This window comes from Eretmochelys imbricata, chromosome 9, assembly GCF_965152235.1.
Source record: "Eretmochelys imbricata isolate rEreImb1 chromosome 9, rEreImb1.hap1, whole genome shotgun sequence".
NCBI lineage: Eukaryota > Metazoa > Chordata > Testudines > Cheloniidae > Eretmochelys > Eretmochelys imbricata.
This window is the reverse complement of record NC_135580.1, coordinates 61,489,881-61,516,446: the sequence shown is the minus strand read 5'-3', so window position 1 is coordinate 61,516,446 and position 26,566 is coordinate 61,489,881. Positions and strand designations below refer to the sequence as shown.

The 26,566-nt window shown below is 46.7% G+C and overlaps 1 protein-coding gene across 5 annotated transcripts in view; it reads right to left on the bottom strand.

Annotated features, from left to right (window-relative positions):
- The window catches only part of ENOX2 (ecto-NOX disulfide-thiol exchanger 2), a 136,219-nt gene that overhangs the window by 62,444 nt on the left and 47,209 nt on the right, over nucleotides 1–26,566 (bottom strand). For 2 of the 5 annotated variants that reach the window (XM_077825981.1, XM_077825986.1), the window contains exons 2-4: nucleotides 22,453–22,596; nucleotides 12,788–12,922; nucleotides 2,284–2,439 (exon numbers count right to left, since the gene is read on the bottom strand). In XM_077825981.1, coding sequence (XP_077682107.1) covers nucleotides 2,284–2,439; nucleotides 12,788–12,922; nucleotides 22,453–22,596 — 435 coding nt within the window. Of the gene's footprint in view, nucleotides 1–2,283; nucleotides 2,440–12,787; nucleotides 12,923–18,086; nucleotides 18,152–21,537; nucleotides 21,558–22,452; nucleotides 22,597–26,566 lie in introns of those variants that run through there. The other 3 variants (XM_077825984.1, XM_077825983.1, XM_077825985.1) reach the window with 3 other exon arrangements.

The following is a 26,566-nucleotide window of genomic DNA, read 5'->3' as shown; positions in this document are numbered from 1 at the left end:
TCAACATGTAAGTTTCTGCTTCTGGTGGTGTTTCTAGGCCAGGTGAGTCTAGAATAAGAAGGCAAATGTTCCTCAGCCAAAGGTAACGATACTAACTCAGATGACTGAGGAGTGATGCCTCCTCCTCTGGGGCACACATAGGCCATTTACAGGGATTGTGGGCAGAGGTTCTGAAGGAGGCATGGAAGAGGTCCCCTGAAGCAGTGAAGAAGACAGTTGACCTTGCAGTCGTCGTAAAAAGGAGCTCAAGGGCAGAAGTGGGGAAAGGTTCCCTCCCATGAGAGAGCAGAGCTGTAGGCCGGGTGCGGACACTCATGAGCCCACTCTCTAGCCAGGAGGAGGCCTGACTGGCTGTTTCTGTGACCGTAAACCATTTAATTCTTCTCCTGATGCTTCCCCGGTGCCTATCAGACATGCAGCTCCCCATATGTCCAGATCTTCAGCTCCACAGCAGAAAGGCAGACTCTCTTTCCCATCCTGACTATGATTCAGATGCCAAATGCCTTGCACTGGGAACAGGGTGATGCAGATATTCAGCCCTCTAATATCCATGTAGCTGAACTCCCGTGACTGTGGAGGCTGAATGTGTGACAGGCTGTATTGTCTATTTTTCCTCACACAGAAACATCTACATAAGTGCACACTCGCCAGGCCCCAGCTCTAAGCAGTTAGCCAAACCAGCCAGGACCTCAGAGGCAACTGGGACACAGCCCTTGCAGAGGAAGAGAAGGGGAGAGGACATTGGAGGGAGGGATCTGAGCCCATGCCTCATCCTGACAGCCCTCTACTGGAGCTACAATCCATGCTCCTCATGAACCTGATCAAGACGGAGAGCCAGGGGAATGGAGACTAAGACCTCCCAGCACAGGGGGCACTAGCTCTGCCCACAGTATTCACATGCACCTCCAACTGGAAGAACAGCATCCCCCTAGAGCATGCTAGGCACTATCCATACAGGGCCCAGCACTCCTCCCAAGAGCCAGCACTGTCTACATGTGCTGAGGAGAGGCTGGTGTCCTGAAGAAAATCAAAGCAAGCCAGGAAACTTGCACATCTCCCCTGCTGGCTATTCTGTAACTCACAGCTAATGTCCCTGCCTGATTGATTCTGTCCTGAGCCCTGCCCTCCATGCACTGAGGAGCAGCACCTCACACCTGCTTTCAGGAACCGTCATGGGGTGTATGTATCCCACGCTGGGCCAGTGACCAAAGGGTTAATACAGGCACTGCCTGCCACTGCTGATTGGAAGCCTGACAGCAGGAGGGAGGATAAACGGGCTAGGAAGCAGAGGGGCAGAGCGGCTACCAGAGGAGTGAGCAGGCTGTACGAAGGCGAAGGCACTCCTGCCAACAAGCTAGTAAAGAGCTGCCCATAGACAATAGCCCAGGAGGGGATGAACTGCCCGACAGGCTGGAGAGCCTGCAGAGACCCAGGAGAAGGTAGGAAGAAGCTCAGGGCACTATCACAGTTGATGAACCCTGATCCTGCTTATCCAGCTCAAGGGCCCTGAGCTGGTACCCAGAGGTATGAGTGAAGCTGGGCTCCCCTCCAGCCCCCTGATGGACCTGGGAGTGGAGAAAGGGTTTTCAGACTCCTGGTCATCTGCTTCTCTGTGTATTAGTCTTCTTGTCTTGGGCTTTCTGTTGGTTCCTGTCTGTGATTCTTATTGATTTGTACAGACTGTTATATGCATTATCTTACATGTGCTACAGCAAGCTTGGCTCCATTCATGCTCCCAGCCCACCCCTGCAGAGCTCGCTACAGAACTGAAACATGGATCATCAACCAGCACTCTCTCTTCAGCCTCCCACCAGCAAGTGTCTAAGATAAAAGCAGCCTTTCTGTACCATTACTCCATAATCTTCCCATCTTTGTGGCCCAATTATGTGTGCAGAAAACCACACCATAGAGTTTAGACCCAGAACATTCAAAGGGCAGGGGTACACGCTGACTGCTACCAATCACCAGGCTTATTACTGAAAAAGATCTAATTCCTTCAGATTGTAAAGAGCTTGTGAAATGATAAACAGCCAGTGACAAGGTGTTAGGACCAATCGGTGCTATTGCCTTATAACTTGCTTTATTATCAGTGGACCCTTTAAAATGTACATCCTCAGCGAGCTGTGCTGGTGGGTGGTACAGGGAACAGGCTCCCACATGCTTCTAAATGAATCACACTTTCTTGTGGTTTCTGACTTCTTATTTAGCAAGAGGAATGAGAGACATTCTTTCTTATGTTCCATCTTACAGAGGTGATGGGCCAGAACATTAGCAGAGTCTTACTTGGGTTGGGTGGGAAAAGGGTGCAGCTTTTGCAGTGAATAATCTCCTTCACTGCTGGCATATCTGGAGGAATAGGTGGAGGAACTATCCCCAAGCCGGGCATCATGGGGTTGATAGGTGGAATTCCCGTCATCATTCCAAGCGCAGGATCAAAGTCTGAAATGGGGGAGAAGAAGGAAGAGTGTTACTATTTATTATTTCTACTGCAATTGTGCCTAGGCACCACAATCAGGGCCTCATTCTGTTAGGCAGCACACAAACAAATGACGCGAAGGCAGGCCCTGGGGCAGAGCACTCACGCTCTAGGGTTGAGACTATACATGACAAGTGAGTAAACAGACAAACATAGGGAAGAAGGGAAGGACAAGAGAGAAGAATATGTGAACAGATGTGGTACAGCACACAAGCAATTTGGGGTATTAGTTTAACTAAAGAGGAGGAGACTCACAACTAGAGCTATGGGAAATGTTATCAAAGCCGTTTTCTATCAGAAAATTGGAAATGTTTTGCTTTCTCATGCACACCTAGGAAAATGTTTCTATCCTACACACCCCAAACACACATTCTGCAGGTGTAATATGAACCACTACCTTCCCCCAGAAGCAAGAACAGAAGCTGTGTAGGGAAGCTATTACTATTTCCAGCTCAGAAACATGTGATTGTTACAGCCCAGTGCTTCATTGTTTGCTAACAGGAATATAGCACAAAGGAAATTGACATGGATACTCAATGCGATGGATCCATATACTGCACCAAAGATAAATTCACTAATGATTCTCCTCCACCCCCAATCTGTGCAGTGATAACAGAGGGCCCTCTTGGCAGCACCGCATTAGACTGCACTCATGTCTTAGCCTGCCTCAAATCTTTTCCATCCCAGATGAAAATGAGCTAGAGCCTACGTGCCCATTTAGGCAGTCTCCGCTGGAGAGAGGCAGGGCTACAGGTGCATTGACACAGCTGTGTGGAGGGAGCCCAGGATGCAACAGCAGGAGAGCTGCGAGCCAGGACAGAGATTCACTGACAGAATGGTGTGGACATTTTACAGGAAGAATATCATTTTAAAATAAAGATTGCAAAGAAAACTGAAAATGTGATCAAAGTGTAACCAGTGCACTGTGCTTTTCCTGAGTCTGCTGCCAGCCTGGAATTGCAGCTCCGAGAGGGAGAACTGCACCACTCAACTCAACAGGACTTTAAATCGGAAACCTCAACATGATAACTTAAATATCTTTGTTGTTAATTACTGCACTGCTGATGATTTTGGAAGCAAAATCTCCAGCCACGCTTCTTGTCTCTCAACTTCAAACTGTGCCCATGTCTCCCCAGGTATCAAAGCTCCAACTCTCTCCCTTGATAAGTATTGCATTCTCAATACAAAACTCCTTGGTGTGTGAGGACAACGTAAAACAAACCGGATGCAATGTCAAAATAAACAACATGGGGGCCTGAGTGCATTATTCATGTTCACATTTAATTCATTACAACCTCACTTTTTTTTTTTTTTTTTTTTTTTAAAAACAGTAACCACTAGAAGATAAGGTGGATGAGGCTTTCTTCCGGCAGCTAGCGGAAGCTACTAGATCGCATGCCCTGGTTCTCATGGGTGACTTTAATTTTCCTGATATCTGCTGGGAGAGCAATACAGCGGTGCATAGATAATCCAGGAAGTTTTTGGAAAGCATAGGGGACAATTTCCTGGTGCAAGTGCTAGAGGAGCCAACTAGGGGGGGAGCTTTTCTTGACCTGCTGCTCACAAACCGGGAAGAATTAGTAGGGGAAGCAAAAGTGGATGGGAATCTGGGAGGCAGTGACCATGAGTTGGTTGAGTTCAGGATCCTGACACAGGGAAGAAAGGTAAGCAGCAGGATATGGACCCTGGACTTCAGGAAAGCAGACTTCGACTCCCTCAGGGAACGGATGGGTAGGATCCCCTGGGGACTAACATGAAGGGGAAAGGAGTCCAGGAGAGCTGGCTGTATTTCAAGGAATCCCTGTTGAGGTTACAGGGACAAACCATCCCGATGTGTCGAAAGAATAGTAAATATGGCAGGTGACCAGCTTGGCTTAACGGTGAAATCCTAGCGGATCTTAAGCATAAAAAAGAAGCTTACAAGAAGTGGAAATTTGGACATATGACCAGGGAAAAGTATAAAAATATTGCTCGGGCATGTAGGAATGAAATTAGGAGGGCCAAATTGCACCTGGAGCTGCAGCTAGTGAGAGATGTTAAGAGTAACAAGAAGGGGTTCTTCAGGTATGTTGGCAACAAGAAGAAAGCCAAGGAAAGTGTGGGCCCCTTAATGAATGAGGGAGGGCAACCTAGTGACAGAGGATGTGGAAAAAGCTAATGTACTCAATGCTTTTTTTGCCTCTGTCTTCACTAACAAGGTCAGCTCCCACACTGCTGCGCTGGGCATCACAACATGGGGAATAGATGGCCAGCCCTCTGTGGAGAAAGAGGTGGTTAGGGACTATTTAGAAAAGCTGGACGTGCACAAGTCCATGGGGCCGGACGAGTTGCATCCGAGAGTGCTAAAGGAATTGGCAGCTGTGATTGCAGAGCCATTGGCCATTATCTTTGAAAACTCGTGGCGAACGGGGGAAGTCCCAGATGACTGGAAAAAGGCTAATGTAGTGCCAATCTTTTAAAAACGGAAGGAGGATGATCCTGGGAACTACAGGCCAGTCAGCCTCACTTCAGTCCCCGGAAAAATCATGGAGCAGGTCCTCAAGGAATCAATCCTGAAGCACTTACATGAGAGGAAAGTGATCGGGAACAGTCAGCATGGATTCACCAAGGGAAGGTCATGCCTGACTAATCTAATCGCCTTCTATGATGAGATTACTGGTTCTGTGGATGAAGGGAAAGCAGTGGATGTATTGTATCTTGACTTTAGCAAAGCTTTTGACACGGTCTCCCACAGTATTCTTGTCAGCAAGTTAAAGAAGTATGGGCTGGATGAATGCACTATAAGGTGGGTAGAAAGTTGGCTAGATTGTCGGGCTCAACGGGTAGTGATCAATGGCTCCATGTCTAGTTGGCAGCCGGTGTCAAGTGGAGTGCCCCAGGGGTCGGTCCTGGGGCCGGTTTTGTTCAATATCTTCATAAATGATCTGGAGGATGGTGTGGATTGCACTCTCAGCAAATTTGCGGATGATACTAAACTGGGAGGAGTGGTAGATACGCTGGAGGGGAGGGATAGGATACAGAGGGACCTAGACAAATTGGAGGATTGGGCCAAAAGAAATCTGATGGAGGTTCAATAAGGATAAGTGCAAGGTCCTGCACTTAGGACGGAAGAACCCAATGCACAGCTACAGACTAGGGACCGAATGGCTAGGCAGCAGTTCTGCGGAAAAGGACCTAGGGGTGACAGTGGACGAGAAGCTGGATATAAGTCAGCAGTGTGCCCTTGTTGCCAAGAAGGCCAATGGCATTTTGGGATGTATAAGTAGGGGCATAGCGAGCAGATGGAGGGACGTGATCGTCCCCCTCTATTGGACATTGGTGAGGCCTCATCTGGAGTACTGTGTCCAGTTTTGGGCCCCACACTACAAGAAGGATGTGGATAAATTGGAAAGAGTCCAGCGAAGGGCAACAAAAATTATTAGGGGTCTGGAACACATGACCTATGAGGAGAGGCTGAGGGAACTGGGATTGTTTAGTCTGCGGAAGAGAAGAATGGGGGGGGGATTTGATAGCTGCTTTCAACTACCTGAGAGGTGGTTCCAGAGAGGATGGTTCTAGTCTATTCTCAGTGGTGGAAGAGGACAGGACAAGGAGTAATGGTCTCAAGTTGCAGTGGGGGAGGTTTAGGTTGGATATTAGGAGAAACTTTTTCACTAGGAGGGTGGTGAAACACTGGAATGCGTTGCCTAGGGAGGTGGTGAAATCTCCTTCCTTAGAAGTTTTTAAGGTCAGGCTTGACAAAGCCCTGGCTGGGATGATTTAATTGGGGATGGGTCCTGCTTTTGAGCAGGGGGTTGGACTAGATGACCTACTGAGGTCCCTTCCAACCCTGATATTCTATGATTCTAAGACTGCAAAATCCTGGAATTAGGCTGTAGAATTTGGGTCCAGCTTGTTGTGGGGTCCATGAGGTCTTGGATGTAGATGGATAAAACGAATTTAGCAAGTTAGAGGATATTTGTGTGTTCAGTTTGTTCCCTTCATTTCAACCTGCCTAAATTTTAGCTAATTCTGCTCTTCTGAATGATGCACTGCATGTGTTCTCCTCTGGCCACAAGGTGGTAGCATTTCATGTGCTGCTCCGAAGTTTTCTTTGCAGAAGATTGTCTGGCAGCCCACAAAAGCCAGTCCCTCCACTGGGATGGTGGCCTGGATGCTGGCCACCTGTAGCTGTTCCTGGCACAGCTGATAGCTGGCTCTGGTAGATGAGTTTTACTTTCTTCTGCTTTATCCTGCCATGTTTCTCCCAGGGCTGCATTTCTGCAGCATCTCGATACATGGCTCAGTTTTGCCTGCGTAATTTGGCTTTGCTTAAATTCAACTATCCCAGCCTCTTGTTGGTAGGGGCAGAGGTGACCTGATGCTTTTAAAGATTTCAACTCCCAGATCCAGCTCACAAACCCTTAAGAGGAACCAGACACCCTACTTCTCCCCAATACTGCATGGCATCCAACTGTAATGAGTAACACATTAGTTGGATGTTTCTGATAAAATGACTGGTAATGAAATAGTTAATATCAACATTTAGGAAAAGGAAGTTATTTACCCTCTGTTACTGGAGTTCTTTCAGGTACGTGGTCCCTGTCGCATTCCATTGTTGGTACAAATGCACTCCATGCACCTGAGACCAGAGAATTCTTGCAAGTAGTGTCCATAGGTTCATGCCTGCATACTCGCACTCCTCATACTCTGCACCAAGGGCATTAGGGACGGGGTGGTGCAGAGCAACCACCTCTCCAGTTCTTTCTGTATCGCGAACAGACACAATCTGAAGCAGAGAGGAAGTTGAGTGGGTAGTGGAATACAGAGAGGGACCCTGAAGAACTCCAGTTACAAAGGGTAAATAACTTCCCTTTCTTCTTCCAGTGTTGGTCCCTCTGTGTATTGTACTCTGGATGACTGACAGGCAGTATCCAGAGAGGAGGAAGGTGCAAGGATGTAAGTGGTATGGCTGCTTGTAGAACCACTGTTCCAAAAGATGCGTCAGTGGAACAGGCTTGGACCAAGGCGTAATGTCTCAAGAACGAGTGGATGGAGCTCCACATAGCAGCCCTGCAAATGTCAGTCAAGCAGGGGTATCTCTTGAAGTGATGCTACTGAAGCTGCTTGTGGTCTCATAGAGTGAGCCCATATGTCATAAGGAGCAGAAGGACATGCCACCTCATAAAGTAAGATACAACCAGAGATCCACTTACAGATTCCCTGGGAAGAAACAGCTTGTCCTCTGACTCGTTCAACTGTGACAACAGCCAGCCTAGGTGACTTTCTGATCTGTTTTGTCCTCTGCAACTAAAATGCCAACATTTGTCTTACATCAAGGGAATGATGTAACCACATTCCGCACCTGCAGGATTGCAATTCGGGTCTGCAAGGTCTGTAGGGCTCCCACTATCTGTGTCAGAGATATTGGCCTTTGTAGGATCCATGTCTGCTGTATCAGCTCTAGTTCCCTTATTATTGGTGGGTTTTTTGGACTGCTCAAACTTTCAGAGTCAGGGATGTGAGTAGTCACGCCTTGTGGTTGGAGCAGGAGTCAGGGTTAGCAATTAGAGCAGGAGACTGTAGCCAGGAATAGGAGCCCAGGGTCAGAGATGGAGTCAAAGGCGAAGTGGAGGAGCTGAGGGTCAGAAACAAGTTACCCTGAGTGAGGCAAGACAGGGGCAAGGCTAGGAACAAACCAGCACAAGAGCTATCATAGCCATTGGCAAATGCTTTGAGCAGCCACTGAACTTCAGAGCTGGTCTTCTGCTTCTTCCAATCAATCAGGTGGTGTGGCCAATCAGGCAGCCTACTACAGGCCAGCTGTGCTCATTAGGTTGCCCAGAGGCTGGCTCTGCAGCAGGCCCTGCTTCCTCACACTCTGTGTTACTGTGGCTTGCTATGCTCTGCACAATGCCTGTGAGGAGAAGATGGAGCTTTTTGCCAGGAGCAGACTCAGGCCACTGATGGATATCTGAACCGGAACACACAGTGAGAGAGGCACTCGTTCGGACTGGTGCTGAATCCAGATGTGCAATGGAAATCACAGATGCTTTGTGCATTCTTATAAGGGGTATGCACAGTTCCACACATGAGGGGGAATGAAATGGTATTTGAGGTTGTGGTGTGAGAGAGATTTTGGAAAACATACTGGTATTGTGCATCATGAGTAAGGCTAAGATTTTTTCACAGATATTATTAGTAAAAGTCATGGACAGGTCACAGGCAAAACAGAAAAATTCATGGAAGCTGTGACCTGTCCCTAACTTTTACTAAAAATATCCCTGACAAAATGGGGATCTGCAGATCCCCACACTACTTCAAGCAGAGCAGCTGCAGGGACTAGGAGCTGCCTGTAGCACAGAGATGGGCAAACTACGGCCCGCGGGCCACATCCAGCCTGCGGAACCATCCTGCCCGGCTCCTGAGCTCCCAGCTGGGGAGGCTAGCCCCCAGCCCCTCCCCTGCTGTCCCCCCTCCCCCGCAGCCTCAGCTCTCCGCGCCGCCAGTGCTCTGGCCTGCCGCTCCTGCTGGTCAGCGCAGCAATGGGGTTGGCTCCAGCAGGGCTGCGAGCTCCTGCTGCTCTGAGCGGCATGGATAAGGGGCAGGAGGCCCGGGGAGCAGTCAGAGGATAGGGAGCAGGGGGCGGTTGGATAGGGGGTGGAGTTCCGGGGGGGGCAGTTGGGGCGGGGGTGTGGATAGGCGTCAGGGCAGTCAGGGGAAAGGGGGTGGGGGTGCAGACTAGGGAGTGGAGTCCCAGGGGGTGGTTAGGGGCAGGGGTCCTGCGAGGGGGTGGTCAGGGGACAGGGAGCAGGGGGGGTTGGATGGGTTGGGAGTTCTAAGGGGGGCAGTCAGGGGGCAGGAAGTGGGAGGGGGCGAAGAGGGGGAGGGGGACAGGCTGTTTGGGGAGGCACAGCCTTCCCTACCCGGCCCTCCATACAGTTTCGCAACCCTGATGTGGCCCTCAGGCCAAAAAGTTTGCCTACCCCTGCTGTAGCAGCTGGGGGCTGCGGGGTACCCCTGCTGCCTGCAGCTCCCAGCATTCCCTGCTGCCCAGGGGGGCCAGGAGCTTGGTGTTTCCCGCCACCCATGGGGGCCAGGAGCTTGGGTTCCTCCGCAGCAGCTCGGAGCTGCCCGCCACCCCGGCGGCTGCAACAGCCGGGAGCTCAGGGGTTCCCGGCCATCTTCCACAGCCCAGAGCTCGGGGGTTCCCCGATCACCAGGAGGGAACAGGGGGTCCCCAGCTGCTGTCCGCCAGGAGCAGGGGTGGTCCCCCACTGCCCCCAGCGGTAGGGAGCTGGGGGGTTTCCCTGCCGCCCCCACAGCTTCTTGCCCCAGCGGGTGGCAGGGGACCCTGCAGCTCCCAGCCACGGCAGACTGAAGTCACAGATTCCGTGACTTCCATTACCTCCGTGACTAAATCACAGCCTTAATCACAAGTTCTGGAAACACTTTCATGAAGTGTACGAAGGCGTGTTCTGCATTTTATTCAGCCTAGCAATGTGCTGCCATTCACAGTTTATGAATCACTGAGATGACAATTTGTAAGTTTTTATTGAGTGTGTGATGACATTCATTAGAGTTGTGCCACTTTTTTCATTATGTATAATAAAACTTGATAGTGTAGCCTTGTGTGCAAATCAAACGTTGTATTTTACGCAGGTATTTCCATGCTGTACCAACCAGTAATGCAGACCAGCTGCCGTCATGGCGTGGAGTGCAACGGTATAACCGAACTTGGTCCAAATCCAGTCAAAGTCCTGTCAAAGTCCATGCTCTCCTTGGTTTTTCTCATATGTTTTGCATGTGTAGGCCACACCTGGACAGCAGTGGATGCATGTACAAAGTACATTTGTCCATTCCATGTGCTAGTATTTATCTGTCAGAGCAGAACTCAGGCTCTGACCCAACCCCTAGCAGGCTTCCTGCCTGAGTCAGACTAATTTCTGTCATGGACCGAAGAGGGGCTTAGCCTTGAACCGGAGTTCATGTGTGCTGTAAGAAAAGGAGTACAAGAGGCACCTTAGAGACTAGCCAATTTATTTGAGCATGAGCTTTTGTGAGCTACAGCTCACTAAGATGCCTCCATTAACCCCTGCCCTACTCTATCATTTAACCCGATACTATTTTCTCTACTCTGTCTTGTGTCTAATTGATTCCAAGATTGTTCATTGTCCAATTAACTCGTCAGCGAACCATTACTGGCCCAGTTCCAGAGCGTCAGTATGAAGCGAGCAAAGTGAACAGCTTTGTTGTGGCATGAAAGATGGTTGCTGCAGCCTTGGGCTCGCCACACACAACTCAGCCGACGCCTCTCACTCCTGACCTGCTCATGCCTGCTATTCTCTTCTGAGCCTTTATATTGGGCCCTGTGTGGTAAGTCTTCCAGAGCATGGGGAGGGGAGTTGAAATGTTATTAAACACCCATCAAACTAAACTTAGCCCTGGTCTACACTACGACTTTAGGTCGAATTTAGCAGCGTTAAATCGATGTAAACCTGCACCCGTCCACACGATGAAGCCCTTTATTTCCACTTAAAGGGCTCTTAAAATCGATTTCCTTACTCCACCCCTGACAAGTGGATTAGCGCTTAAATCGGCCTTGCCGGGTCGAATTTGGGGTACTGTGGACACAATTCGACGGTATTGGCCTCTGGGAGCTATCGTGAGTGCTCCATTGTGACTGCTCTGGACAGCACTCTCAATTCAGATGCACGATTGTTTGCTGTTGCTCTGACGCAGGGAGGGGCGACTGACAACACAGCTTACAGGGTTGGCTTACAGGGAGTTAAAATCAACAAAGGGGGTGGCTTTACATCAAGGAGTATTTCAGGCAGGACTTCACGGAGGGTTCCAATAAGAAATGGTGCACCTAAGTTATTGTTCTTATTGGAACAAGGAGGTTAGTCTGGCCTCTGATTGATACATGGCTAGATTTACCTCGCTGCACCTTCTCTGTGAGTGACTGCAGTGTGACCTAGAGGAATGAGTCCCCTAGACAGGGAGCCGGGGGGGGGTTGCAAATGAGTACAAAACAAATCTGGTCTATTTCTTGTTTTGATACACTCCATCTATCTTCTACATCTTTGGCTGGCAGCAGACAGTGCAGAAGGACTGCATGCCATCCACATCTCATGGCTGCTCGGCAGAAGGTGGTACAATAGGACTGCTAGCCATCCTCATCTCTTGCCTGCCCGGCAGAAGATGATGCAATAGGACTGCTAGCAATCCGTATCACCTGGCTGCTCACCATAAGATGGTTCAATAGGACTGACTGTAGGACTAAAGAGAATGACCTGATCAAGTCACTCCAAATTTAGTCCCTGCGCCCATGTCTGCCCAGGCACTCCTGATCGACCTCACAGAGGCGACCAGGAGCACCTCGGACGTGACCATGACGGCTACCAGTCCTATTGCACCGTCTGCTGCCACAAGGCAATGGGTTGCTGCTGCCGTGTAGCAATGCAGTACCGCGTCTGCCAGCACCCAGGAGACATACGGTGACAGTGAGCTGAGCGGGCTCCGTGCTTGCCGTGGTATGGCGTCTGCACAGGTAACTCAGGAAAAAAGGCGCGAAACGATTGTCTGCCCTTGCTTTCACGGAGGGAGGGAGGGAATGGGGGCCTGACGATATGTACCCAGAACCACCGGCGACAATGTTTTAGCCCCATCAGGCATTGGGATCTCAACCCAGAATTCCAATGGGCAGCGGAGACTGCGGGAACTGTGGGATAGCTACCCACAGTGCAACGCTCCGGGAGTCGACTCTAGCCTCGGTACTGTGGAAGCACTCCGCCGAGTTAATGCACTTAATGCACTTAGAGCATTTTCTGTGAGGACACACACACTTGAATATATAAAACCGATTTCTAAAAAAACGACTTCTATAAATTCGACCTAATTTCGTAGGATAGACATACCCTTTCATTCATATTTTAAATCAGCACAGTTTAGACCAGGAGTCAGCAACCTCCGCTTCCCGCAGCTCCCACTGGCCCGGAACAGCGAACCGCAGCCACTGGGAGCTGCGGGGGGGAGAGAGGGGGGGCGGGGCGGGCATGCCTGTGGACAATCAATGTAAACAACATGTCTCACGGCCCGCCAGCAGATTATCCTGATGGGCTGTGTGCCGAAGGTTGCCGACCCCTGGTTTAGACTCTGGCCTCTAGATAAGTCACCTTGCACAGTCTGTGCATTTTAGGCATTCATCACCTTTGTGGGTTTCTGAGGTAGAAATAAATATCAGTTTAGGTAAACTCCTCTAAATATGTCCTCAGTGCTGACAGCAGTTAGCAAATTAATGACAGATATAGTATCAATTAAGTTACATACCAGGCAGCAGCGGCTGCCCTGACATTCCCATCGGTGCCATCCCTAGATTGTTCATCGCGGTGGCCCATGCAGTGAGGTCCGACATAGGCAAGCCCATTGGGGTGGAGTCTACATTCAGACTTCTAACACCATCTGCTAAAAGGAGAGGTTGATTAATTTTAGTGTTTGGGAACTTAGTGCTGCGTCTGTTCCTCTACAGAGCAAGCATTACCCAACAAGGTTCTGTAGTATCTAAACCAGTGGCTCTCAACCTTTCCAGACTACTGTACTCATTTCAGGAGTCTGATTTGTCTTGCATATCCCCAAGTTTCACCTCACTTAAAAACTACTTGGTTACAAAATCAGACACAAAAATACAAATGTGTTAGAGCACACAGTTACCGAAAAATTGCTAACTTTCTCATTTTTACCAATACAATTATTAAAATAAATCAATTGGAATATAAATATTTGTACTTACATTTCAGTGAATAGTATATAAAGTGGTATAAAAAAGTCATTGTTTGTATAAAATTTTAGTTTGCACTGACTTTGCTAGTGCTTTTTACGTGCATGTTGTAAAACTAGGCATCTAGATGAGTTGATGTACCCCCTGGAAGACCTCTGCGTACCCGCAGAGCTACGTGTACCGCTGATTGAGAACCACTGATCTGCACCAACAGTGACGCTGATCCCAGCCCCAACACTCTGCCACTTGGGAAAAGAGCTGCTGCCATCATACACTGTAGAAGACCTTCCAAAGAAAAATAGGGTTGGTGTCATCCCCATGTGTTTCAGGTATAGCTCCTCCATTGTTCTTGAGAGGAGCTCACAGAGCCCTTGTAGATGTGCTGTTTTGTAGGGGAAGCAGCCTTTTCATCTTCTGACAGAAGCACAGAAACCGGGGCACAGATCCTCAGGGGCTGTAAACTCACATAGCTCAACTGAGGTCAAGGCCAATATACAACAGCTGCGGCTTTGGCCCCTTCCCATTTGGAAACATTTATTTCATATTAGCAGAAAAAATTAACCACTTTCAGTGTTCAGAGTAGCAGCCGTGTTAGTCTGTATTCGCAAAAAGAAAAGAAGTACTTGTGACACCTTGGAGACTGACAGATTTATTTGAGCATAAGCTTTCGTGAGCCACAGCTCACTTCACTGGATGCATTCAGCGAAAAATACAGTGGGGAGATTTATATACATAGAGAACATGAAACAATGAGTGTTACCGTACACACTGTAATGAGAGTGATCACTTAAGATGAGCTAATACCAGCAGGAGAGTGCGGGGGGCGGGGGTGACCTTTTGTAGTGATAATCAAGGTGGGCCATTTCCAGCAATTGACAAGAACGTCTGAGGAACCGTGGGAGGTGGTGGGCGGAAATAAACATGGCGAAATAGTTTTATTTTGTGTAATGACCCATCCACTCCCAGTCTCTATTCAAGCCTAAATTAATTGTATCCAGTTTGCAAATTAATTCCAATTCAGCAGTCTCTCGTTGGAGTCTGTTTTTGAAGTTTTTTTTGTTGAAGAATTGCCACTTTTAGGTCTGTAATCGAGTGACCAGAGAGATTGAAGTGTTCTCCGACTGGTTTTTGAACGTTATAATTCTTGACGTCTGATTCGTGTCCATTTATTCTTTTACATAGAGACTGTCCAGTTTGGCCAATGTACATGGCAGAGGGGCATTGCTGGCACGTGATGGCATATATCACATTGGTAGATGTGCAGGTGAACGAGCCTCTGATAGTGTGGCTGATGTAATTAGGCCCTATGATGGTGTCCCCTGAATAGATATGTGGACACAGTTGGCAACGGGCTTTGTTGCAAGGATAGGTTCCTGGGTTAGTGGTTCTGTTGTGTGGTGTGTGGTTGCTGGTGAGTATTTGCTTCAGGTTGGGGGGCTGTCTGCAAGCAAGGTTGGGGGGCTGTCTGCAAGGTTGGGGGGCTGTCTCCCATGATCTGTGAGAGTGATGGGTCATCCCTCAGGATAGGTTGTAGATCCTTGATGATGCATTGGAGAGGTTTTAGTTGGGAGCTGAAGGTGACGGCTAGTGGCGTTCTGTTATTTTCTTTGTTGGGCCTGTCCTGTAGTAGGTGACTTCTGGCTGGCTCTGTCAATCTGTTTCTTCACTTCAGCAGCTGGGGACTGTAGTTGTAAGAATGCTTGATAGAGATCTTGTAGGTGTTTGTCTCTGACAGAGGGGTTGGAGCAAATGCGGTTGTATCATACAGCTTGGCTGTAGACAATGGATCGTGTGGTGTGGTCTGGGTGAAAGCTGGAGGCATGTAGGTAGGCATAGTGGTCAGCAGGTTTCCCGTATAGGGTGGTGTTTATGTGACCATCGCTTATTAGCACCATAGTGTCCGGGAAGTGGATCTCTTCTGTGGACTGGTCCAGGCTGAGGTTGATGGTGGGATGGAAATTGTTGAAATCATGGTGGAATTCCTCAAGGGCTTCTTTTCCATGGGTCCAGATGATGAACATGTCATCAATGTAGCGCAAAGTAGAGTAGGGGCACGAGGGGACGAGAGCTGAGGAAGCGTTGTTCTAAGTCAGCCATAAAAATGTTGGCATACTGTGGGGCCATGCGGGTACCCATAGCAGTGCCGCTGATTTGAAGGTATACATTGTCCCCAAATGTGAAATAGTTATGGGTGAGGACAAAGTCACAAAGTTCAGCCACCAGGTTTGCCGTGACATTATCGGGGATATTGTTCCTGATGGCTTGTAGTCTATCTTTGTGTGGAATGTTGGTGTAGAGGGCTTCTACATCCATAGTGGCCAGGATGGTGTTTTCAGGAAGATCACTGATGGACTGTAGTTTCCTCAGGAACTCAGTGGTGTCTCGAAGATAGCTGGGAAAGCCGATAGCGTAGGGCCTGAGGAGGGAGTCTACATATCCACACATCGGGGGACAATGTATACCTTCAAATCAGCGGCACTGCTATGGGTACCCACATGGCCCCACAGTATGCCAATATTTTTATGGCTGACTTAGAACAACGCTTCCTCAGCTCTCGTCCCCTCATGCCCCCACTCTACTTGTGCTACATTGATGACATGTTCATCATCTGGACCCATGGAAAAGAAGCCTTGAGGAATTCCACCATGATTTCAACAATTTCCATCCCACCATCAACCTCAGCCTGGACCAGTCCACACAAGAGATCCACTTCCCGGACACTATGGTGCTAATAAGCGATGGTCACATAAACACCACCCTATACGGGAAACCTACTGACTGCTATGTCTACCTACATGCTTCCAGCTTTCACTCAGACCACACCACACGATCCATTGTCTCAGCCAAGCTCTACGATACAACCGCATTTGCTCCAACCCCTCTGTCAGAGACAAACACCTACAAGATCTCTATCAAGCATTCTTACAACTACAATCCCCAGCTGCTGAAGTGAAGAAACAGATTGACAGAGCCAGCCAGAAGTCACCTGCTACAGGACAGGCCCAACAAAGAAAGTAACAGAACGCCACTAGCCGTCACCTTCAGCCCCCAACTAAAACCTCTCCAATGCATCATCAAGGATCTATAACCTATCCTGAGGGATGACCCATCACTCTCACAGATCTTGGGAGACAGGCCAGACCTTGCTTACAGACAGCCCCCCAACCTGAAGCAAATACTCACCAGCAACCACACACCACACAACAGAACCACTAACCCAGGAACCTATCCTTGCAACAAAGCTCGTTGCCAACTGTGTCCACATATCTATTCAGGGGACACCATCATAGGGCCTAATTACATCAGCCACACTATCAGAGGCTCGTTCACCTGCACATCTACCAATGTGATATATGCCATCACGTGCCAGCAATGCCCCTCTGCCATGTACATTGGCCAAACTGGACAGTCTCTATGTAAAAGAATAAATGGACACGAATCAGACGTCAAGAATTATAACATTCAAAAACCAGTCGGAGAACACTTCAATCTCTCTGGTCACTCGATTACAGACCTAAAAGTTGCAATTCTTCAACAAAAAAAAACTTCAAAAACAGACTCCAACGAGAGACTACTGAATTGGAATTAATTTGCAAACTGGATACAATTAATTTAGGCTTGAATAGAGACTGGGAGTGGATGGGTCATTACACAAAATAAAACTATTTCGCCATGTTTATTTCCGCCCACCACCTCCCACGGTTCCTCAGACGTTCTTGTCAATTGCTGGAAACGGCCCACCTTGATTATCACTACAAAAGGTCACCCCTCACCCCCCACCCCCGCCACTGGTAAAGCTCATCTTAAGTGATCACTCTCGTTACAGTGTGTACGGTAACACCTATTGTTTCATGTTCTCTATGTACATAAATCTCCCCACTGTATTTTCCACTGAATGCATCCGATGAAGTGAGCTGTAGCTCACAAAAGCTTATGTTCAAATAAATTTGTTAGTCTCTAAGGTACCACAAGTACTCCTCTTCTTTTTTCACTTTCAGGGTATTTCCCTTCACACAGAAGTTATGTATATTTTTAACAGGGAGGGTATTTAACCTCTGGAACAATTTACCAAGGGTTGTGGTAGACTCTACATCACTGACTGTTTTTAAATCAGGATTGGGTGTTTTTCTAAAAGACCTGCTCTAAGAATAATTCTGGGAAAGTTCTATGGTTTGTGTTATACAGGAGTCCAGACTACATGATCACAATGGTCCCTTCCAGCCTTGGAACCTATGAATTGGTGAACTTGCTCAAATGTTCTGAAGACAAAAGGAAGGGCAATAACTGGGGAGTAGAGAGGGCATTGGGGATAGGCTTCTCCAGTCAAGGGATTCAAGACCAAAAGGAATAGGAATCAGATAAGAGAGATCAGTTAAAGGAGAAAGAGGGAGAACCGAAGATAGGGGCAGATGGGGCTTAGGGGTTAGAGGGACATAGCAACAGACCTCAGCGAAGAGACTAAAGAGAAGGAGAGCGCAGAACTACACAGAAGAGGGCAGTTTATTCCTCTACCCCACATCTTGTACAGCATAATGCTGAAAAGGCCTTACTCTTAATTGCACAGTGATCCTCTTTATGACCATGCACAATCCATGCTGAGGGCAGTCATTTCCCATTGTTCATAAAGATTCCATGTGCCAGCAAGTAAATCAGCATCATTAGACACAGAGCCCACATCACTAAGCTAGGGAAGCTTTCTAGGCCAAAGTCATTAAATTATAGCACTTATATAAATAGAAAAAAGATTAATGTGGTGACAAAGCATCACATTTCATGTCAAAGACATACACGTATGGAGCCTGCTATATGCAATGTTCTGTTGTTCATGTTTACAATATTCCATCCACTAACTTTATAAGTACAGGGCCTTCTCCAAATGTATGGGTCTTCAGCATACGTCTGAACTTTATGCTCTTCTGAAAAAGTGATGGAGAAGATAGGAGATTAGTACAGCACTGGGACTCTTCTGAATTTGAATTGCCCCAAGGGTGTGGGACACTTCCCAAGATCATTGCTGTTGCAGAGCCCTTGGGCACTGGCGCACCTCGGTCCCTCCCATTCTCTACCTGTGGCACATAACAGTCTAGTCTCCTGTGGGCTGTGATACTTTGGTCTCATTTCCGTTGTTGGGTTCAGCATATGAGTGGCTGGGTGGTGCTCGTCGCCTGTTATATACAGGAGGTCAGACTACATGATCTGGTAGGGTCCCTTCTGGCCTTAAACTCTATGACTCAAGCCATTCAAATGATTTCTTAAAGCTTTCATCCAGAAATAACACCGCTTCCAAACTTAGTATTTGGTTAACAAAGAAAGGACGGGGGAGGCTGACAGTACTACTAGGCAAATTAAGGTCATTCTAGTGACCTAAATTGTGAACGCTTTGAAATGTTTTGGGTTTGTTTTCTATACTGGAACCTTTACTTTGAATGTTCTGGTTTTTAATATTAGGTTACTGCTGACAAAACTCTGACAGACATGTAATTGGTATCTAATAATCTAACAATACTGAAATGTTATAATTTTATGAACAGTGTGTGTGACCTAGCTGCTGAAGTGAAGTTATTGTATATTGGGTTATAAGACCTCCTTATACGAATGTGTTGTTCAAGCTTAATAGGGGGTGATGAGTAAAATAAGCAGGAAAGGAACACAATAGATCAAGACAAGCAACCTCCCAACACATACTTGGTGGAGGGCAATTACAAGACAGTGGGGGAACCTATTAGCTTCAGGCATCTGATATCCTGGCTCCAGGTTGAAGTGACACAGTTGTTCTGCTAATGCTAGGAATGAAGAATCAAAAGAACCTTTAAAAAGCCCTTCTCAGGAGAGGAAGGGGAGGGGAGTGTCCATTGTTGGGTGGACAGGGTGAACACAGAGAGAGGCCTAGGAGAGGTGTTTAAAGCAGTTGGCATTCGTATAAACTGGTTTATTGTTTTTAAGATCTATTTTTCCTTAAATGTTTTTGTTCTAAATAAATAATACTTTGCTTTATGAAGACTGTTTGATTACTGGATACCACTGTCACAGCTGCTGGGGGAAAGGAACCAAAAGGTACTGAACCCAAAGCAGCCCTGCTCAGGTAATCACAGTTGATCTCAGAGGGCAGAAGAGTGGCAGAATCACGATTCCACCCCGAGAGAGGTGACAGCTAAAGGCCTGAGAGGGAGTACACAAAAAGAGACCAATAGGGCTCAGCGATGCAGTTAGCCCGGGAACTGTGACATAAATGATGTTTTCTTACGGGTTTTTTTTTTTTTTTATGTGATATGTTCTTTCAACTTGAACTCCAGGTTAACAAAGTTTTGCCAGGGAATTTCTTTAATCTTTAAAAAAAAAAAACAGTTACGTATTATGCAGTTTTGTAGCTGGTAAATTACATTATCAGACGTTGTGAATTGGGTGCTATCACACCCGAGCCCTTTACACTCTGCTGTGAACTTGATTCCATTGGTGTAGTGATGCCACAGAGAGGATTGTGTTCGTGCATTTCTTTTGTTTGTCTTTTTGTTTGTTTGTTTGTTTCTACTGTTTTGTAAGCAAATTATATGCATGAACTTGGTAAATACAATTATATGGCTATCCTGCCATTACTTGAGAGGAAAATCTCATTATATTATGTTATCCTAAATGCAACAGTAACCACTGATTCAAAGTCTTTCCATGCTATAGTTATTATTTTCCATTATGAACATACTATTAACAGTGGACACTGAATCACTTAAAAACACTACCATTGGTAAGAATGCAATGACTGCACAATAATTTCAAAATACAGGTTCCCTACACATTTGACTGATGCCTACATGATTCTCCTTAAACTTAACAATTAAACAATATTTTATTTCATAGACATGTCAGTAGTATGATTCTGACATACTACAAAATTTCAAATCTTTCCTCTCCTACAGGAATAGGCCTGTGTAGTAAAACTTATTCTTTAATGTGCTTTGTTGAATACACTAGCAATGTGCATTGTTTTTCACTGAAGTTTTCTAAACTCCTTGTACATATTTGTTTAAAATGTCACATTGACTACCCTGTTATTATAGTTCTTCTCTCATTGATACAATTACCAATAGACTTCCTATTTTATTTTCCAGATATAAAGTTATTTCACATAAAAGAAACAGAAGACAAACATTCACTTTTATTATTTATTTTATAGTTGTCAAACAACTCTCTTATTTCCTTATCCGTCTATTGGCACAGGAAAATTCACACAGAAGTGGATTCATTTACCTTCATCTATACACAAGGAACGTCTTTACATTCCTACCTACCTAACAGCAGCAGCGGCTATTTCTTAGGATCTGTGGAATGAGGAGTCATCCCTGAACTGGAGCCTGAGCAAGCCACATGCAGGGAGAGTCATTCCTACACTAGGCTCCAGCCAATCCACAAGCCCGGAGCTAGTCTGGGGATACTCAGACCAGGTATATAAACCTCATAGGCGAAACAGCAGCTCAGTCGCTCAGCATCACTTCATGGCTTGCAACTCTCCTCTGCCTGACAGTGGTGACAGATTCCACAGGCCTCAGCCTGCTCCAGCCCTGATCTGGCTCCAGTCTAGCTCCCAGCCCTACTCTTGCTTTCTTCCAACCTTGCTCCTGACTCCCAATTCTGGCTCAGAGCCTAAGGCCTGACTGCCACTGCTCTGACCACTAGGCCTGAGCAGTCTTACCTCAGTTTCTGACAGGTTTCAATTAATGGTCAATATGAAGTCAAAGGAGAATTTTCCATAAGAATTTAGTTTTCCCAATTATGTGTTTTTTCCATTTTTCATGGCTTTTCACTTCTCATAGAAAATAGTAAAGTTTCATTATTAACCTGTCATCAGTAAAAACTGGTATAGAAATTAAATAAGTATCTTGCATTTATTTCTATTCACCATCTATTTTACTGTCATAGAAAACTAGAGAAAGGTGCTTTCTAAAACTTTTTTCAACGTTAGTTAAGTTTGATCTTGGACTTTTTTTCCCCTTCAAACTATACAAATCTAAGAAATAAAAAGATAAAGTTTACTTTCACACTTTCATTTCTAAAAATAAACCATTACTGATATTCTGTATATTCCCTGTTAAGATTAAAAATCACATACCACAATTCAATTAATAACCTGCTATGGAGCCTGAACTCCATCCACAGCTACTTGCAAGAACGCTGCATGATTTAGAAAACTAGAGTGGAAATCAATGCAAATTTAGCAAAGATAATATAGATATGGGTGGAATGAAAAAGACAATAATATCCGGAAAAAGAAATATTAAGAAACCTAACAGACATTAGCTAGTAAATTGACCTTGTAGTTTAAAGCTTTTTGAATTGGGGACCCTCTGTCTTCCTCATAACATGGGCTGTCTCTTTCCATTCTTCCTGGCTGAATAGGACTATTGCCTTCCCTTTGGTTGCAAGCCTACAAGAAAAGGATCACTGCATGTGGGACTCAGTGTGGGTACTCTGCAGATAGTGATACATGCAATCTGAGCAGCACGCGGCAGGCTTGCAGAGCTGAGAAAAGACCCACTGTTTCCCACTCACAATTTTACTGTGAGTCTCATAATATTCGGTGTTTTGTTAAAGCCCCAGGCCCTGGAATCATGAGATTACACAAGAATCTCAGCTTTCTTTTTTTTTTTAAAGTTTCTAGCCCTCATTGTTGCAGAGAAAAGCTTGAAAATGTGAATTCTGAAGGCTCAAAGACCAGAAAGCAAATGAAAAGCACTCAACATTTATTGTTTTTTAATATCTCATGATTTTAGCCAGTCTCATAATTCTGGGGGGCCTGAGTCATGATTTTTGAGTCACAATTTCAAAACCATTAACAACATGCAGGGTGTTGGAGTCTGGCACATCCACTTCACCAGATGAAGACACACTCATATCTATATATAAATAGCAACTATCCTCAATATACAGAAGTGAAGGGAATACACAGGAAGCCACGTCCATGTATATTTTTTACACCAATCTGATCCAAAACAGAAATGAACACCCACTGCTGGCTAATCCGGCCTTGAGCACGTACTAAGCTGTAATTCCAGTTATTTCTAGCTATCCAGTGACAAGTGACAGAAACAGATCTCCCAGTAACTCTGAATTACTGACACAGCAGAGACTAAAAGCTACTTTGCTTTGCCATTTTAAGCAGAAGCCTCGGTTGTTTCCCTCAGCTACTCTTCCCCAGCTAAACACATAGTGTTTCTGTCTGGCTCACTTGCAGGAATGTTTGTTCTCTTTCTCTTCTTGCTTGATTCCCCTCCATTCTCAACTGCACTTTCAGAAACCAGAGGGCCAGTGGTGTCGGTAAACTGCAGAGGTCCGTTGTTAGTGGCAGGATCAAAAGGCAGCTGGTTTAATCCTGTAAAAGAGAAATAATTCGTTAGGCAAATATTTTCAGATTTTCATGATCTTCATACAGTATCACAGAAATTAGAGAAGAAAAGACACATCAGATACGATATACCGCATGCCCTGAGGGACTAGTGCAGGATTCTTTCCCTCACTCTGTTCTCCAGGGATTTGTCTGATAGCTGTCACTGCAAGCCAGGGTTGAATGAGCTCTCCCTCCCTGCCCTAGGGTGACCAGATAGCGAGTGTGAAAAATCAGGACGGGGGTAGGCGGTAATAGGAGCTTATATAAGAAAAAGACCCAAAAATCGGGACATCTGGTCACCCTACCCTGCCCTGTTGATGAACTGGGGGAATAGATATAAGGAACTGACTATATTTGCATAGACACACTTACTTTACTCAGTTCAGAAGCTCCCCTGCTACTTACTGGCATGACCCCATTTTAATTCATTATTTCTTCCCATGACCCCAGACAGCATGGAGGATGCCATTTTGCTCTATAAAATGGTATCCTCTGCACAGTATGATCTCATACATATGGTGTGTAATGTCCTGCTGTGTAGAGGACACCGTCATGTATCGCCAAATGATGTCCTCCATGAATCTTGACCTGCACACATTCACGGAGCAAAATGGCATACTCCGCACATTTGGGATCACTGCACCACCTCTGCTGATGGTGTGACCCCACTTGAGGTTGTGACCCACGGTTTGGGAAATGCTGGCCTAGGTGATCAGCAGAGATCTGCTTTGACAAAGTGATCAATTTAGGCTGTTTTGGGTTAAAATTCACGTTAGTCTTGAACTCTGTTTAAAGTGTTCTAGACACCATTTGACCCTCCCCATCCAGTGTTTAAGGACATATCTGATCAGACCAGACTCAATTTAGAGTCCTCATTTCTGCTCAGTGATCATGAGAGCTGAAATCACAGATGAGCGATCTAGGGGCTGAACCTTACACTTGATGTGTGGACAGTACTGCAGTGACAGTACACAGCATACAGAACCAGTTGGGTTCCCCACTAGCCAGTGAACCTTTAAGAACTGGGCTAAAGGATGGAATCTCAGAACACAGCATTGCATCAAGAGGCAGGGACATCAGCGAACAGCAAGCAGCGGCTGTGAGAGCAGTGTGAGCAGCAGCAAATGAGGCAGTGACAGAGACAACAGTGGTGAGACGGGGCGGCAGCAGAGCCACAGAACCATTTGGCAAGTGGTTCTCAAAAGACAACGGATGCCAGATTCTCCGTACTGGACTCCATCAACCTGGAGGTATCCAAGGACATCAGTGCTGCTCCCTCTGGGCACAGAACCACTTTGGTAAATAGCTCTCCAGAGAAGACAGTGCCAGGACCTCAATACTAGATTCTCTCAACCTAGAGACACTTGAAGACCATAAACACTTTGGCAAGTGGCTCAGAGTCAAGGGCTTTTACTCCCCCTTGTGTACCTGTGGAACCTTCCATGAGCAGGGAGGCAAGGAAAGGAGAGTGGCCCCAATGGCTAGGACTCACCAGATGGTTCTGGAAGCTTGTCCAACAATTTGGACTATGCAGAGGCCTCTCAACTGAAATTCCACTACATGAAGCAACACTAGTCTCTGAGTTTGAGAGCTTTGTAAGCGGTACTCAGTAATGCACTTATCACACAGCTAAACAACAAGAGTCTAAGGGGCAATGTGATACAGCAGAGCAAAAACTGCTAGGAACAGCATGAGACTGTTCACAATGGAGTTCATCATGGAGCACAGTGGAGTTTATCTTCCCTCACCGCTTTCTGCTATGCTGTATTCCAACTTCTTCATTTACAAGTGTTTACATGTGACTGGAATCTTGGCAAGGATTCCAAGCTAAACCATGCATGGTCTGAACAGGTGGCCGGCTACTATTTCAGCCCCTATTGCGTAGAACGAGTGTTTGATTTCAACACACACTTAAAAAGCCTATAAGGTTGAGCTCTGATATTCCTATTGTGAGCGTTAAATATCACCACATAAATGTCTGAAACCTCATTATAAATACCTGAGCTTTGACAGGTCATGAAGTTCACAAGCAATAATATGTTATATATAAATGCAAATGATTTACAAACTCTGGGCTAAAGGAAGCAGGGCCATTTCCTTGTGCAGAAAAGGGATGATCTTTGGTTTAGTGCACAAAGCTACAGCTAACTAAGAAAATAACTATGCAGTAGCATTCAGAAGCTCCAGTCAGGATTGGGACCCCACTGTCCTAGATGCTGTACAACACAGAGGAAGACAGAGTTCCCACCCTGCACAGCAATTTTTCACCTATGAAATATGGTGACCAAATGCAAAACAAACATTTTCCAGTGTCTGTGTGAAAATGGCAAATGGAGCTTGCAATGAGACAGAACATTTTACTTCAAAACAACTCAACCTCTCTGCCTCTAATGATGGGCTGGAATTCTTTTCAGAAGTCTGCTTTCCTCGTGGCACCTGCACTAAAAACTCCCAGCACTGCTCTAACATGGGGCAGCTCCAATTTAACATTGGTGGGAGCTTTTGTACAGAATATCCTCCCATGTTTGCACCAGGAATGATGGTTTCTTCCTAAAAGTGGGTGGGGAACAAGGCCCTGCCCCTCTGTGGCCCTGACCCTGCCCTTCCTATCCCGCCCAAGGCCAAGCCGGAGCCAAGGAGCCTGGGCCCCTCCCCCTGCCTAGAATGGGCAGGGCTCCCCAAGAGCAGCCCCCAGCCTGTGTCCTGGACCCCCACTCAGGGCAGATGGAGGGTCGGCGGCTCCCCACAGCTGCCCACATGACTCTTATCCTGGCTCCAGTTTGGCCTGGGGATGGGGTCTTGGGGACCAAAGCGCTGCAGCCAGGCCATGGTAACAGCCATCCAGGCAGCTGTTGAGTGGGAGGTCTGGGGGGTGGGGACACAGACAAGGGGCTGCTCTCAGGCCCCTCCACCCCAGGCATGTGGACAGTCCACAGCTCCCCACAGCTGCCCAGGTTCCCCAGGCCGGGCTCCAGCTTCCAACCTGGCCGGGGCCAGGCCTCAGGGGTAAGAGGAAGGGAAGGGCCAGTGGTGAAAAGTGGATTGGCCAGGCCCGGCCTGTCCACTTTCAATAGTGGGAGAACCATGGCCCCTTGCCCCCCTTTCTCCCAGTATTGACACCGCTGGTTTGGATCACCATCTAGATAATGTGCACCAGGCAGTGATGGAGAATCCACCACAACCCAATCCAACTAACCCTATTTCAACGGTTAATTACCCACACTTGAAAATTTGTGGTTTTATTTCCATGTAGAATGTGTCTAGTTGTAACATTTCCAGCCTTTGTCTGCTGTACTGAAGAGCTCATTCTCAAATATTTGTTCCCCATGTAGGTACTTATAAACTGATTGTCACCTCTTAATTTTTTCTTTATTAAGCTAAATAGGTTGAGTTCCTTGAGTCTATCACTAGAAGTCATGTTTTCCAATCCTTTAATCATTCTCGTGGCTCTTCTCTGAACCCTCTGCAATTTGTCAACTTTCTGTAGACACTAGAACTGGATACAGTCTTCCAACAGTGGTCGCACCAATGCCAAATACAGAGATATTTACTCTATCTACTCCTGTTTGTGCATCCTATGATTGCATTAGTCCTATTGGCCAGAATGTCTCACTGGGAACTCAAGTTCGGCTGATTATCCACTGACCTCCCAAGTCTTTTTCAGAGCCACCATTTCCCAGCATAGAGTCCCCCATTCTGTACGCATTTTGTCCTGGACCCCCACTCAGGGCAGATGATACACTTCACCGAGATGTGTGCTTCTCCCAGGCAGTGGAGGCACCATTGATGCTTGTCACCAGTGGAAAAGGAATGAGGGCAGGAGACAAAGCTCTTGAAGCCAAGGATCCTGAGCAGTGATGAGGGATCGAGTCCCCCGACTGGGGAGAGGTCTTACTAAACTACAGACTATGCTACAACTATAATCACTATATCAACTATATTAACTATCCCAAAT